Raw genomic sequence first — 15994 nt, 5'->3', positions numbered from 1 at the left:
AGATGAAAGAACAGGTAGCCTGGCTGCTTTATGTGTACCAATCTATTTTGCTGTTTCCTGCTCACTTAAATTGTTAAGTAGAGATTTTCTAGACTGTTGAGTAGAGCTGATTCATAGTACATTAGGGAGCAATTCAAACAGAGGTAAGGAGCCATGTTTGCCTGTTTTCATTGACATGAAAGTGCCTTTGCCACAAATTAGTCTGAGGCTTTTTTGAGAAAGGAGATATTTTCAGAAGTAAAATGACTTTACTTGAACTTCGTAGGTTTTTTGTTTGTTTATTTTTGTTTGTTTGTTAATATCAGCAATATTCTAATATTTATTTTATTCATTAATGAAAACCCAAAATGTGAATATATATTTAGAATCTTAAAAGATGCGTTTGAATTAACCATATTTTGTAGTGAGCCTGTTGCAAATGATATTCTGGGAAATGACTTGAACTTGTAGCTATTATCGTTCTTTCAGCATTAGTTACTTACAGGTGAAAGCAGCTTTCCTTAATGGAGCCGTTAGTAGTTGACTTCAAACAGACTTAGGTTCAAGGCTGATGGGAGGCAGAATAAACCAGAGTCTTACAGGACGTAAAACAAGCTATACAGCTGCATGGAGCAGTCCACAGAGAAAACTTACCCTACATGCAGTGCCTACATGTTAATGCTTGATTTTTTCACAAATGTTAATGGAAATGCATTCATTTTTCAGCCAAATTTATTTTGTATTGTGAAATTCACACTGGGAAGAAATTCTTCCTATGGTTATTTCATTTACACTGTCCAAGTGTAACTGTTCAGTAGGAGATATGTAAAGCATGGAGTTTCTCTTACACTTTTACTGGTGCTGTGCTAAAACTTGTGGTAGCATTGTTAGGTGACTGTATTAACTCATGCTTGAAAAGTTATTGTGATAATTGTGATACTGTGATTGTTACACTTGCTTAGATCTCAGTGCAGCCAGAATTGTTTGCTATCGATGGCTCTGCTGAGAACTTTGCTGATTATTATGGCTCCATAAGGTAGTTTTCCAGGGTGATGTGCTGTCACAAGGTTGGCTAAGACTCTGTGTACGTTCTGCCAAAACAATCAAGCTCTATTTTTTTTCTGCTATATAATGATTGTTTTTATGTACTTGTCTGCCAAAATTGCACCTCATTACTTGAAGATGTGGCTCTGTATGCAGTTGACATCCGAACCTATAGTGACTGTTTTGTTTTAGATAGTGGTGAAAAACATTTCTCCAGATATGTCAGAGACACTCTTTGGAAACTAAAGAGTCAATCCACAGCTGGTGTGAATCACAGATCTATTGAGTTCTGTGGATCTCCGAGTATTTCTATCAGTCAGCGCCTACTCTGAAGTCTCAGGAAGTCTGGAAATCAGCCTCTGCTGTCTCCACTCACAACCCTGCTCCTTTTCCACTCCTACATATCACATTTTTGTTATTTGTAAGGATGAGGCAGCTTAAGGAGAAAACATTTTTGAGCCAGAATTGAATATTAGAAATAAGGAGTGGCTTTCCAGTAATAGGAGTGAGTGCTGCGTTTTACAGCATCATTTAGCCAGGGATGGCTCTGCTCCTGTTGTGGCTCCCATCCAGTTGACACTTGCAGGCACCATAGGGTGTGTGAGCCTTTCTACTGAGGTCTGGGGCACAGCCCATGTGCTGAAAAACCTCGTTGACTCAAGAGTTGCTGGCAGATTGACAGGCAGACTATACAGGGAGCTGGTGGCTTGGGCAAAGAGGATCTAATTACAGATTACAATATGACATATGCAAAAATGAAATTTCTGCTGAAGTAGGACTGCATTAAGAAACTATGCCATTCATTTAGTTTGCTGCGTTAGGCCAATTGATGTCCCAGTGTATTTTGTCTGACCCTCTTCCCTTGTCTGTGTGAATAAGTAGTGAACAATGAAATGTTAATAGCATTTTTTTTTTAAATCGTGAGCTTAACATACATTTCTAATTCTATCCTACTTTTTTTTTTTTTTTCTTTGCATAAACATTTGAATTATTTGTAATCATTAAAACCCCTACAGTATGGAATTGACTTTTGAGGAAAACTCTCCCATCAGGACGATGTTGTGCTGCTACATGTCCCAGTGACATTAGGGAATGTGTGCCAAAGATCTGACAAAACATTAGCTTCTACATGTAAAATCTATGAGTTTTCAGATGATGGAAGCTGCTCAAGTAATTCTCATATCAAACTTCCAGAAGGTGTCACTGTGCACCTACGATTTGAATGGAGAACCTCATCAGTTGAGGATTAATAATGTTATGCGCCAAAGCACTATTCCTATTAGAGGTCTTTTTTCTCTGCCCACAGTGGAAAGCAACCAAACTAGATCTGGGAACAAAAAATATTTTCTTCTCTTCATGATTAGGAAAGGAAAAAAAGGTATCAAAAAAAGGTATCAACATCACTCAAGAGATTCATATCCAGCCATGACCTTCAGAAATACTCCCAATATTCTGTGTCATAAGTAAGCTAATTGTTATGCAGACTCCTTCCTATTGATAAATACTAAATATAGTTAAATTATAGAAGAATCCAAAAGTAACATGACTGCAGTTTTAAGGTCTGGAAAACTACAAAAGTACTTTGTAATTATATCCAGAGCTGATTCAGAAAGGAAGATTGATAGATTAATTTAGAACCAATGCTCCTGAACAGCTTGGTTTTTCAGAGTAGTATCAAAGTGCGTTTAGAAACCTGGTTGCACAATGTGACTGCACTGTAATACTGTGCCTTGGAAACATTCCTAAGGAAGACACTGGGACTTATGCTACTGACTCGTAATCAAATTTTGGGCCATAGAAAATCTGGAGGAATTTGGAAAATCATGTAGACCTGTTAAAAGACCAATGGGAGAAAACTATTATTCACTTGCCAGATGTAGGGCAGAATGTGAAAAGACACGATGGCTAAAATACACTGTAATTCCTTTGATGAAGAAGAAAAAAAGGAAAAAAAAGAGGGCAATAAGAGACTGCAAAAGAGTAGTATGAGGTTAAAAGAAGTCATATCACAGACTAGAATGCTCTTTGCTGGTAGATGCTGGCACAAAGAGCAAATCCTGTGTTTGCTTCACTGCATAGTAGTTTGAGGTAGTGGCAACTAGTATTACTCCAGCATGATCTAGGTGTGCATGTCCTTATTTGTTGAAAGGCAGTTGAACTAGATGAACTTTAAAAGTCCCTTCCAACTCTAAGGATTCTATGACTCCATGATTCTGCAATATTGAGAAAGATCTTCAAATGATTATTTGAGGAAGGGGAGCAGATCTGATTGGAATGATGGTGAGGAGCAGCTATGATTCTATTTGATAAATGGAAACACTTTAGATGGAATTTGCCCCAGCACACTAAACTATCAATGGCAGATAACAAGGACAGATTTGGAGAGGCCAGGTTATCCCTATTAAGTAGATATTTCTATTGAATCAAGAAGAAAGCCCTGTGGCTTCCTTGAAAAATGTCTTACTAATCTTTCTCAGAGAAACCCTATGTAAACTTGCCCACATAAGCATACATGCATAGATTACACAAACTGTGACTTCAGATAGCACAAATGACTGCTTAAATGTCATGCTTGATTTAGGCTTAGGGGCAGCCTCACAAATGGTGTTGGTTCCCAGGTCTTCTTTAGTGCCACAGATACTGTTATGGACACAGAGGACCTGTTCTGAGCTTTTGGGGAAGGTATGTGATTTTTCCCATGAAGTCACATTTCTCCCATCTGATGCTGAGAGACACAGGCACTCCTTCCTGCAGTCTTGTTCCCCTGGTCACCCTCAGGCTATCTGCCCCATTCCCTGTAATCACAATCAAAAACACAATACACTCTGCTGTGAATTCTAGAAGCATTTTAAAAGAGGGAGAACAGAAGTCCAGGTGAGTAGAAACGGTTTTATATCTCCCCTTTATACATTGCTGTTCAAAGCAACTCATTAAGAGATCAGATTGGTGGCAGTTTCTCTGTGACACCACTGTTTCTAAAGACCATCTCCTTCTCCTGGGCAGACCAAATGTCCCTGCCAGATTCCTTTCTGCAGTTCATTTCAAACCTGTCCAAACACTGAAAAGATAAAAAGGGTCCAGCTTGCAACAGCCTGTACTTTCTTCTATGATCCATGACTACTTTATGTTATTTCTCCTAATGATCTGAAAAGGCTGGTAGAAATCCAGTGGAGCTTGGCTTTTCTTTCTGCTTAAAGGGTGCCTCCTCACCACACAGTCTGATACTCAAGAGATTTCTATGAGTCTGAAACAATTTTGCAGTCTGTGCATGCCACTCTTGATCAGGTAAATCATTCAAGCAGATGCTGCTCTGTTACTTAAATGAAGCATATGCATTAATCTGCACAGGGCCTGTACCAACACAATGGGCAGTGCAGCGAGGAAAACTGATCTGCCATAAGAACAGCAGTCATCCTTCAGAATCAGATATTTCAGTGAACAGCAAGTAATTCTAGTTTGAAGAAATGTCCTTGTCGTTTAAGGCTCTGACTCAATTTATCAGTCTTTGACAGAGAGCCAGCCTGCTATTCCATGCCAAACCATCCAGATGATCTGGATGAAAATGCAGAAACACTCTTTACTGCTTTTATTTAGCACCACTTGTGTGAATTTGAATACAAGTTCCAAGTACCAGAAGCTACAAGGAGTGTGGGTGTCAGAACTTATTTGTGATTCTCAACTCCAGGATTGGTAAGGAGTCCCTGAAAGGATATTCCTTTCCCCAGAGACATTCCCAAAATTGTGTTTAAACCAACATTTTGGTCATCAAATGAGACTATCCTTTTTATTTCAAAATTAAGCACTGCAGTTCAAGAAATTGGATACTTTAAAATATTATAACCCTCTTCTTTTCATAATAAATGCTTCAGTTAGAGAACAAATACTTTATCTTATCTCCAAGACTGACCCATGGGTTTTGCTCTAGTTATCCTGATAACCTCCAAAGGAAATAGGTAAGTTGAAAGAATCAGCTAGAGATGTCTTTGCCCTTATTGAGCCCCAAGACCTCAAAATCAAAGTGCCCAAATATTTCTTTGGAATCAGTGCTGGGTGCAGGGGTGGGCCATGGGAAATCACAGTCAGTCAGTATAGAGGCACAGACACACCAGGAGGCAGGCTCCACCACTGCACATGTTCACAGATCCTTTCCATTTCACAGGTGGCAGCTTTCAGCACATCTTTTGGATGTAACTATTAGAAAAAAACCAACATTCTGCCTGCCTCAGAGTTAAGTTGTTATGCTTCTGATGAAGCGTACTGTTCCCTATATGGCACAACACAGTGCTACTGTTCTCTGTGCAGACTCTGAGAGAAGTGTGATGGACTTTTCCCTGCATATCCTGGCTTGGCAGGGGGAACCCTTGCAACCTATAGATGGGCTTTGAAATAAAGATGTATATGGTAGGGTTTAATCATTTCCTTTTACATCTTGCTTTTGGCTGGACAAAGGTGATTTATGAAGAGAGGTAACTAAATATGAGCATAGAGCTGCCCTGCTTTTGCAGGAAAGGGGTCAGAAAACATAGGACTGGGTAAGCTTTGAACAGGTTGGAAGAAACGTTTATCTGTCCTGGGAGTCTTTTAAATTTTTTATTTATTTGTCTGTCTGTCTGTGTGTGTGTGAAAAGAAACTGCTGTGAAAAAGCATGTTTGTGATTCATGAATTTTGTGTCTTTGCCTCACTTGTGATAGACGTATCAGGCAGTGTGTGCTGTGTCCAGATGGGGAAAGAATAAACTCCTCTTCATTCTCACTACACATACAGCAACTAATAATGGATTTAACCTGCAGACAGGGATCTCTAGGTTAAAAATGGGTTTTTAATGGTAGGAGCATGAAGCAATGGAGCAGGCTGCCTAGACTGTAGGGTCTGTGTTAGCGAGGTTCTAAAGAGCAGGTCAGAGAAACCCATATGAGGGAGGGTTTGAGGAGAGCTGATCCTAGCAGCAAGGGTCAGGTGATACTATCAAGCTCACACCCAAAACTACCCTTGGCAGTACTGCACCTGTGCACTGGAAGGGTGTGTTAATTAAGGTGGATTGGCTGACACCTGTGACCCAGGCTCAATTTATTGTGGCCTGTGGGATTCTTCTGACACACAGAAATCACTGAGAACTTTGGATTCAAAAAATCCCAACCCACCACCGTTCCTCTTATTTATTCTGTGTCATTGAACATTTATTTTTAATTGGCAGTCTTTTATTTTCATCCATCTGGGTGTGGAGAGACATACCATGGAATAAATATTAGTTCCTCCTACCTCACAGATGCTGAACTACCTGCCTTTTGAAGAAGCTACTTCCAATATTTTCCAGAGAGAAAGAGCTGCTGCTTTTCCTCTGTATCCTTTAGCTAAACTGTTGATTCCTGCTGGTAGAAGGAGATCCTGAGTATATTTTTAACTACAAGTTACCCATACCTTGAATTGATTGATTAACATTCAGCTAAGTAGGTAAGATATTAGTCAGTGTAGTATTTTATTCCACTTAAAGAAGATTGTCATGTATTAATGAAAACAAACTCCGTAATTCAGGCCAGTCTAGGATTGCTTTGCTGACATTATTCTAGAAGTATTGTAATAGTTTAGCTTTTGTGATTACTGAATTCTTCCTCTGACAGTAATGTGCAACCAGCTCAGGCTTTGGCATTTTCCATGTTGAAGGCACATAGCTAAAAAAGGAATTTTAGTGTTATTTCACAGGTAAAATATGTAAATCACTAAATTGGAAAAACACATGATTGCTAATTAGTACGAATTATCTCTGAGGGCTAGAAAAATTTGCACATCGTTAATATGCAAGCAGTCCACCCATTAATGTATAATACATTATTATTTCGACAACTTTTACAAAAGAATGCTCTCTGATTTGTGTCAGCACAGCTATTGCTGGCTCACAGAGAGCGCTGAACAATAAATATCTATTCTCTGAGCAGTGTTTATCGATGCCAAAGAAAAATCTTTTATAAAGTAAAAAACAATGATTATGCCAATTAGATTTAGTAATTGCAGAACAGTTTAAAAGGACCTTGTGAGGAGCTCTTTGTTTCACGAGCTGAGTGTTATATGCTGAGTGTTTCAGAGTACACTGTAGCACAGCTCCCAGAAGGACCTATAGGTCTGAGCCAGGCTTCTTTCCTGAACACAGGCATCCAAGCATGCCATCCAGAAAACTCCAAAGCACTGAGCAAGGAGCTGCTTTCTGGGGACAGAGGGAACTCCCAAACACAGGAACAAATGTTTGCAATGCATCTTTTTTCACTGTGAATTTCACTGTGAGTTCTGATCTCCCAGGCTGATGACCTGGCTGCAAGAGGTGCCTCTGCTTCCAGAAGGGCCCTCTCTGATTTGGATATGGCTAAATGTGGAGGGGAGGGGGATGACTTTCCACTCTGGCTGCCCTGGAATTCCTATGGATTTTGGTTCAGGCTCATCGAGTACCTGTTAAGAAGGAAAAATGAATCTCACATCTCTACTTGGTAAAGTCACGTCAGATAAAGGTTTTCAAGTGGGGCTGCCCATAATTTGGGTAGCAGCAGTAAGTACTGGGCTGTCAAATGAGAAAGCACTCCTCTGTCCTGTTTCAGGCCTAATTTCAAGACAGTATCTGAGTCTGTGATTAACAAATGAAAGGAGATGCCCACCTCTAGCATTATTTGGTGTTTCTGCTGGTGGCCACCTCTCCAGAAGTGTGCTTTTTGAATCCTGTTCCTATATATCCAGTTCTGTTCATCCATTGGTGAGATAGCAAGTCCCTACCTTGGAACTATGGGCTTTAGTGGACACCACTGCATTTACATACAGCAGCATATCAGTCCTATACCTTTTGATTTCCAGTTATTAGTTTTAGTTCCCTCACTCAATACAGAAAACTGTAGGAGCTTTACCTGACCTTCAAAGGAAAATGTCTTTGCCACAGTGTGGCAAGCTAGAAGAACTCCCACTTCAAATAAAGTGGGAGAGTGCTGAAAGACAGAACTCTCACCCTCCAAAGGACCACTACAGTCTTTTTCACAGCATGAGCGACCCTAATAACTGCTATAGACTTGGGAGTGAGTAATGCTGAAATACTCCCAGAGTGCTTTTTGGAAGTGGCAATTAATGCAACAAACTTTTCCTTGGAGGAATTCTCTTGCAAATGATAGAAAACATAGCCAGTTTCTGTCTGACTTCTCTATAGGGTCAGGGGGCTGGGATGGTCTTAATCTTTGTAACAGATCTGCTTAAGAGATGGACGATGGACCCCAGTATTTTGATAGACAGTGCAGGTCTCAGAAGGATTGACAGTCTAAAATTATGCAAAAGTAGCATTTCCTTAGTAAAAACACATCAGGGACATGATAAACCCTTCTTATAAAAGATACATGTCAAGAAAACAAAATTAAACAGCACAGACAATGGCATATTATTTTACCTCATTATGTTATTTATTGCTAGCCAGCAAAATAGCCCTTTCCCCCCCTAAAAGAATAGTGTATTCTCCAATAAGTTGTCAGTAAGATTAGATAATCATAATTTGGTGGTGTCAGCATCCTGTAATACTCCTATTTCCCTCCCAGAAGTCTGGCTACAGTTGAAGCAATGTTGCTCATGAATAAAACAGAGCACCAAACATGTCTCAAATTTTACAGCTGCTATGTAAAAGTAACTGTTTTGGCAAAGATGAAGAGTGTTAGCTGCCAAGTGATTAAATCCACAGACATACAGTTTGCACCCCCTGCTCATCTCAAACATAAGAATTAAATAAAATGTGATGATTAAACTGTATTTCAGCCTATTTAACTAGGCAAAATGCTTGTTCAAAAGGACAGCAATAATTTCTTCTTGGTATAAATTACTCTTCAGCTTGCTTCTAATATCTTGTGATGCAATCACAAGCTTTATGACATACAAGTCCTGCCATGACTAAGTGTGAAAAACTGACTTCACCAAACAAGCAATATTGCAATGAAAATCTGCTCAGCAGAGATTATATTGACTGAAGAAGGTAAGTCTACTTACTGATATTAGGGCTCATGCTACTCTTATGAAAGACATGACAATATCTGACTTCAGCAGGACTGTTAACAGTAATTAATACAGCACTTATCACCTGAAGACACTAGAGTGTTTTACAGAAGAGTGCAATCATGAAAATGGCATGCTGTCTTTCACAAATAGTAGTTTTTTATGATTTCTGACCTTTCTGGAGTTGTGAATGGATCCCTATTCCATCAAACAAATTATGATTCATAGCAGCTGCTGACTAATCTAGATGAGCTATGCGTGGTCATGAGCAATTTCCACATTACATGCAGTTCATGGAATAATGTCTGATATCTCCAAACCCAATGGATGCTGCTCCAGTGTGCTTATGTCCATTTCAGTTTCAGCCTCATCTTGCACACAGCTCAATTCTTAAGTTCTTTACTATGCACAACTTAAATTCTTTACTGTAAGAGTGGTGAAATGCTGGAACAGGCTGCCCAGAGAGGTTGTGGATGCCCCGTCCCTGGAAGTGTTCAAGACGAGATTGGATAGGGCCCTGGGCAGCCTGGTCTAGTATTAAATGGGGAGGTGGGTGGCCCTGCATGTGGCAGGGGGGTTGGAGATTCATGATCCTTGAGGTCCCTTCCAACCCTGGCCATTCTGTGATTCTGTGATTCAGGCTGGTGAGACGTGGGAAGTAGAAAGACAAAAGTACTGTAACCAAGGTGCCACCTGGCTGCTCATAAGGCTTCAGCCTGCAGATGGATGTTTGGAGAGGCTTGAGAGCTGCTCTCTGCCTTTCCTTTGCACATGCATCATTTAACAAAATGTTTTTCTTCACCTTCCTTCATTTCTCTGTTCCATGACTTGGGGAACAGCAGATAGAAAGGTATTACAGGTAAGATAATCTCAGCGGAAGCTGGAAAAGATTTTGCATGTCAGGGAGCTGCAAGAGCAAGAGGGTTGCTCCCTTGGAGAGTTTAGCTTGAAGCCAAGGAGATCCTGAAGCCAGCAGGACAAGTACCTCCCCTGCCACAGCCCATGCCACAGTACCTGGGCAAGGCAAACAGGGCAGACATGGAGATGGTGGCCAGGTCCAACCAAGAACCCAGACCATAAAGCAACATAATACCATGGCAGGATGGAATTCAATCCCCTGGTAAGGGTTAATACCAAGCCTTTCAATCACCTTGAAAACCCAAACTATCACAGGACAACAAAGGTCAAGACAGGAAGTGAGCCTACGGGTTATGGTCTCAATCAGGTGACTCCATTACCACATTAAATATGTCTAAAGCTTTGCCAGAGATGAGTGCTCCTCCACAGCTCAAGCAAGGAATAAGCACCCACAGTTGATCTTAAATAGAACAGCTGGGCCCATGGGTGTGGGTGGAAGCCCAAGGTGAGGTTGGTCAGGGACGCTTAGGCTTATTAGTACCCTCAGACAACTGACACTGTCATCCCATTTGCACTTCTTCAGTCATGTGTTGTCCATAGGCATATCATTTTTGTAAAATCAATTGAATCTGTGGCCTATGTGCTTAAAAAAAATAATTACGTTATGTAAGTGAAACAGATCCTATTCAGATGTAACCTGGACACAAACGAAAATGTGGCATCTCTGCGGAGAACAGCCTCATTCTCTTCTGAGGAAGTGATGGCACTGAAGTGTGTTTAATAGGACTTCAGACTAATGTTACCATCAGGAAAATATTGTGACCTATTTGTACCCGCTCATTATATTCCTGTTCAGTGTAGTGTTTCTGGGCTGTTGTTGAAGTACACTGGAGGCACATTAGAATGTACCCATGATAGTTTTGGGTAAAATGACTCTTTGCATCTTTGTGCTGAGTCTGGTAAAATAGTTTATTTGCTTTTACTTCTTAACACTTTTACAAAACAAGATAAAACATGTCAGAGGGAAAGGTACTTTCAACAATGCAAATGAAGTTTAGAAATAACTGAATTAATTTAAATATCACAAAGAGAATATGAAAGGACTCAACTCTGCTTGCCATTTTTCAAAAATATTCATCTTGTAATTCAGTTTCTCTTTGAAAGCACATTCAGGAATAAATAAATCTAATCCAAGTCTTTTGTTAAAAGCTTCTTTTTTTAGCTCAATTTATTTAATTTTTCAACATTTTGCCATGTTGAATTAGAAGGCAAGTTGCTGTCAGAAGCAGCTACTGCTCACATTCAGGGGCATCACGTTCAAAACCTCATGTAAGGCTGAAGGGAACATCAGAATTAATGAGTTCTGTGGAATCACTCTGATCAGAGTCCCTGTCAGTCAAGCAAATAAATGGGTCTAATGACATAGTTTGCCCACAGTGATCAGTGTCACATATAGAAATACTTAACTAGATAGAATCTGAACTTTCTGCTGACTTCAATGTCACCGTAAAAAGAGTTTAATATCATCTTGTCTATTCTGGGAATGTAAGTGATAAACTGGTCTTCAGCTTTACAAATTTCATTTCCTAAGACCTGGGAAATCACGCCCACCATTTCTGCTTTGGTTCCCTACCAGTAAAAAAGGAAAGTATTGCTTTCCTACATGAAGTAGGAATTTATTTTCTTTTCTCAGTATTAGGGCTGTACACATTCCTAAAGTATGTTTTGTAATTTCTACCACTAACACAATCCTTTTGGACACTTGGTAACTACAAGTAGTGCTCAGGTTGCATATGGAGACTGAATCATTTGCTGCTATGATTTATGAAGTTGTGTAGGCACATTCTCCCAACACATGTCTCATACAAGACAGGTAAGAAATTTCACCACAGCTAAGCTCATAAAGCAGTTAGAGAGCAGTTCCCAGGCTGTCCCTACTTCCAGAGATGGAATGCTGGTGGAGCTGCAGCATTTAGCAACATAAACACAAAGCAAAGCAAATGGGACAGGTAACCAGTGGGAGAAGGGAAGCTGGCAGCACAGGTGTTTAAAGAACCACGGACAGTAAACAACCCTAAGCCTTCCAGTGTCATTTAAGTTCATCTGTAAACTCCTTTGCAGAGCAGTGAAATATGTTCTACTCTGTTAGGTTCCTGACTCCATCCTATCCACTTTAGTCTCAAAGATGCATTAACAAACTACAATTTCATGTAAGAGACAAGCTGAAAGGAACAGTTCACCTACAATGAATAACAGGGCAGCAAAACAAGACCTGAATGGGGACACGAGCTGTGGAGAATGCAGGGTTCAGAAGCAGTGACTACCAAGGGTTATACTAAGAAGTAGTTGTGCCTGTGACAGAACTCCCATTCCCTTCAAGAAAGCCAAGAAGTCGCCAGGCTAAATAGACAGATAACCAGGCAGAATGACATGAAATTTTAAAAGTACTTTGTTGATGAGCAGGAATGGGTGGCAGTGGCAAAGCTGACTGAATATTTCCTCTTGGTAAAAGCACTATCACTTAGGATTTCTGATGAGTATATTCCTGTGTACAATTCAAGTGAAATTGCCTCCAGGAAACAAATGTGTTGGCTAAGAAGGTGAGATGGAGAAGCCAGTTCTTGCTCTAACTTGAAGGATCCTAGGGAATGGCTTCTTCTCCCTTCTTGCCTTTCACCAAAGAGATCTACTCTTTTGACTGGTTACCTTTGTTTCTCTCCGCTCTGGTGCTAGATTAATCTGAGAAAAAAAAAATAACAAACTACGTTATTTCAAAATTGTCTGAGTTTTCTGTTTCATTTTCTTCCCTACCATGAACCAGGGTGTATTACTTTTGCATCAAAGTTTTAATAAGATATTTTCTTACATCTGCCTCCCTTGCTCTGCTGAGTACACAGGAGCATGCCATTCACCATAGATTATGTTGGTTCAGCCCTCAGACAGCTTTGAGGCTTTTGACAAAATCTAGAGGATAAATAACAGTTGTTTTTAATTAAGAAAATGTTTTATCTGTTCTTTAGAGAGACTTTTCTATTACATTCTAATAGATTTTAGTACTAAACAATTTGATTTCTTTGAGAAATCTTCTTTTGTTAACGATCATTAAAAAACATCTGAGGTAGCATTAGTAAAAATGCAGATCTCCTCAGCATCTAAATGCCATGACACTGCATGTTTTCCCTCACCCTTTTACCATAGATAAGTTCCATGAGGTATGAATCATTTTTATGAGTTAGATGGATGCATTTAATTTGTTGTTTGAAAGCAGACTTAAAGGGAAGGCGGATCACCAGCTTCTTTGTCTTTGTGGTTATGATATGCTGAGGAACAGAGGGTAAAGGGTGGAGCTCAGGAACAGAAGAAAGCTACTGATGTTTTGGTGACAAATAGTCTACAACTGTTATATATGACATTCACAGTTTCTTTTAGCTTCTTTCCAGATAGAGCACTTACCCCATTGTCGAGGACATTCAGAAACCCTGAATTCTATCTTTGAATTATAATACTTCCATTGAAAGGGACCTACAAAGATCATTGAGTCCAACTGCCTGACCACCTCAGGGCTAACAAAAAAGTAAAGTGTGTTTTTGAAGGCACTGACCAAATACCTTCTCAACAGTGACAGGTATGGAGCACCAACCACCTCTCTAGGAAGCCTGTTGCAGTGTATGGCCACTCTGATGATAAAGTGCCCTAGTGCCCAATCTGATCTTTCCCTGGTGCAGTTTTGTGCTTGCTAGGTGACCCAAGCGTCCTTGTCCTCTCCTCATAGGACATGCCTCCCAGCCTTTTTACCACCTTTGTCTTCCTCCTCTGGATGCAAGCTTTGAAAAGATCTTACCTTGAAAAGCTGTTGTACTGTTTTAATATCCTCTTCATTTTCATTTTGCAGGGCATCCTTTGCTTGACAGCTGTCTGCATGGTAGCTGTGAGTCCTGAAGTAGAGCAGAAGTTGCCTCCACATTGAGAAATAAAAGGCTCTTCTCGAATTCAATCTTGCAGTGACCTTTCTTGGAAAAGTACCGATTTTATTTAACGATGAAACAAAACCAAATCCCAGACATTGGACTGAATGACAACAACATAGAGATGGCTCGTCCTTACACCAGCTGGCAAATGTCAGGGCCTCTCACAGCTTGCCAGCTCCTCCTGAGGTCCCCAACATTCTGGAGGCAAACAGGATTATCTGCATTCAGATGTCTGCAATGCCTCATCCCCTGAGCATTGCACCAGCTTAGAGATTAGATTTACAGCTCTGTGGGTTTTAACAAGTTGAAAAGGAGGAAAAGAATGTATAGTGGATAAATATCTGTCAGAGAAATGGGCTGTAACAACCATGAAATGCATTCTATCACAAAGGAAGAAGCAATTCACCACGTAGTTGAACTCTGCAGACAGTACCAAAAGAAGATGTCTTGTTTTAGGTCAGTGGTACCTGTCAATCACATTTTTTCTAACCGACTGAACAGATGGCCTAGTGGTAATCCTTCCAGCTCCAAGGAAAACACCACATTAGAAGTAGCCCTGTCTGCGGATAGAGACGAACTAAATATAAAGACTAATGCTCCAGGTAGATTATTAATAGTTTACTCTCTTAGTTTTGCAGAGGACTGCCAAGCCCTTTTCTCCTGTTTGTTAACATGCACTCAGGATTCATTTTTTTTCCTTTTTGAAAAACAAATGGGAGAAACACAGAGAAGTAGAAGGAACATTGAGTAATGCTGAACTTTTCATTCAAATATTAATTACAACTGTTTAATTAATCAATTGCAAATTAATTAATTATTTGCAATATTAATTGCAATTGTTTACCGTTTATAAAGGGAATTAAGGAAGTGATAGCATTCCCTGCGTGGCAAAACCTTTAAAAAATTCTTATCATTCAAACAGCAGAAGGTCAAAATCACACATTAGTGTGCAATGAAAATCATCAACTTTTTAATTTGTTCATTCCAATTTTAACAACTTTATATTTTAAGTTAGTATTCTTATTAGTATTAGTACTAGCTAAAACTTCCAAATGAGAATTTACTATAAACAGGGACCAACAGAGTTTCTATTTTGAGTGTTGGATGGGATACTCCAACAATTTTGAAAATTTACTATATCCATTTCAAATTGAAAAAGCTCATAGAATCATAGAATGGTTTAGGTTGGAGGGGACCTTAAAGACCATCTACTTCCAATCCCCTTGCCATGGGCAGGATGCTCAGGGTCCCATCCAACTTGGTCTTGAACCCATCCAGAGATGGGGAATCTGCAACCTCTCTGGGTGGCCTGTGCCAGTGCCTCAACACTCTGAGTAAAAAAATTCTTATCATCTAAGCTAAATTCGCCCTTGTTTAGTTTAAAGCCATTTCCCCTTGCCCTATCACTATCACACCATGTAAAAAGTCAGTCCCGCTTCTGCTTATAAGCTCTCTTCAAGTACTGGAAGGTCACAATGAGGTCTCCTCGGTGTCTTCTCAAAGCTAAACAAGCCCAACTCCCTCAACCTATTTTCATAGAAAAGGTGCTCTAGCCTTTTGATCACCTTCACGGCCTCCTCTAGATCAGCTTCAACACCTCCACATCTTTCTTGTACTGGAGGCCCCAGACTTGGACACAGTACTCCAGGTAGGACCTCATGAGGGCAGATTAGAGGTGGACAATCACCTCCCTCTCCCTCCTGGCCACCATCCTTTGAAGCAGCCCAGGATACAGTTGTCCTTAAAGGCTGTAAGAGCATGCCACTAGCTCACATTCAGCTTTTTCCCATCAGGAAAGTCCTTCTCTGTGGGTCTGTTCTGAAGGAGTTTTTCCCCCAGTCTGTAGTCACATTTGGGATTGCCTCAACCCAACTGCAATACCCTGCACTTGAACTTGTTAAACCTCATTAATTTCTCATGTGCTCACTCTTTGAGAGTGTCCAGGTTCCTCTGGATGGCATCCCTCCCTTCTGTTGTGTCAGCTACACCACTCAGCTGCTGACGGTACTTTCAATCCCATAATCTGTGTCATTGATAAAGATGTTGAAGAGCACCAGTCTCAAGATGGACCTCCTGGGGGACATCACTAGTGACTGGCCTCCACCTGGACATAGAGCCATTGATAACTATCTGGCTATGA

At 40.2% G+C, this 15994-nt stretch overlaps 1 protein-coding gene and 1 long non-coding RNA gene across 2 annotated transcripts in view; one reads left to right on the top strand and one right to left on the bottom strand.

Annotated features, from left to right (window-relative positions):
- RGS20 (regulator of G protein signaling 20) overlaps positions 1 to 14125 on the bottom strand; it is a 37906-nt gene extending 23781 nt beyond the window's left edge. Inside the window, exon 1 of the mRNA XM_090137591.1 lies at positions 13728 to 14125. Coding sequence (XP_089993717.1) covers positions 13728 to 13850 — 123 coding nt within the window. The 5' untranslated portion in view covers positions 13851 to 14125. The remainder of the gene's footprint in view (positions 1 to 13727) is intronic.
- Positions 8935 to 13875, top strand: LOC149918598 (uncharacterized). Its single transcript, XR_016465173.1, has 2 exons — positions 8935 to 9008; positions 13779 to 13875. It is a non-coding gene; the product is annotated as an uncharacterized LOC149918598 (long non-coding RNA).
- Positions 14126 to 15994: the final 1869 nt, after the last annotated feature.

This window comes from Phasianus colchicus, chromosome 3, assembly GCF_987193195.1.
Source record: "Phasianus colchicus chromosome 3, bPhaCol1.hap1.1, whole genome shotgun sequence".
Taxonomy (NCBI): domain Eukaryota; kingdom Metazoa; phylum Chordata; class Aves; order Galliformes; family Phasianidae; genus Phasianus; species Phasianus colchicus.
Note: the sequence above shows the minus strand (reverse complement) of the source record. Positions and strands in the feature narration are given on the sequence as shown.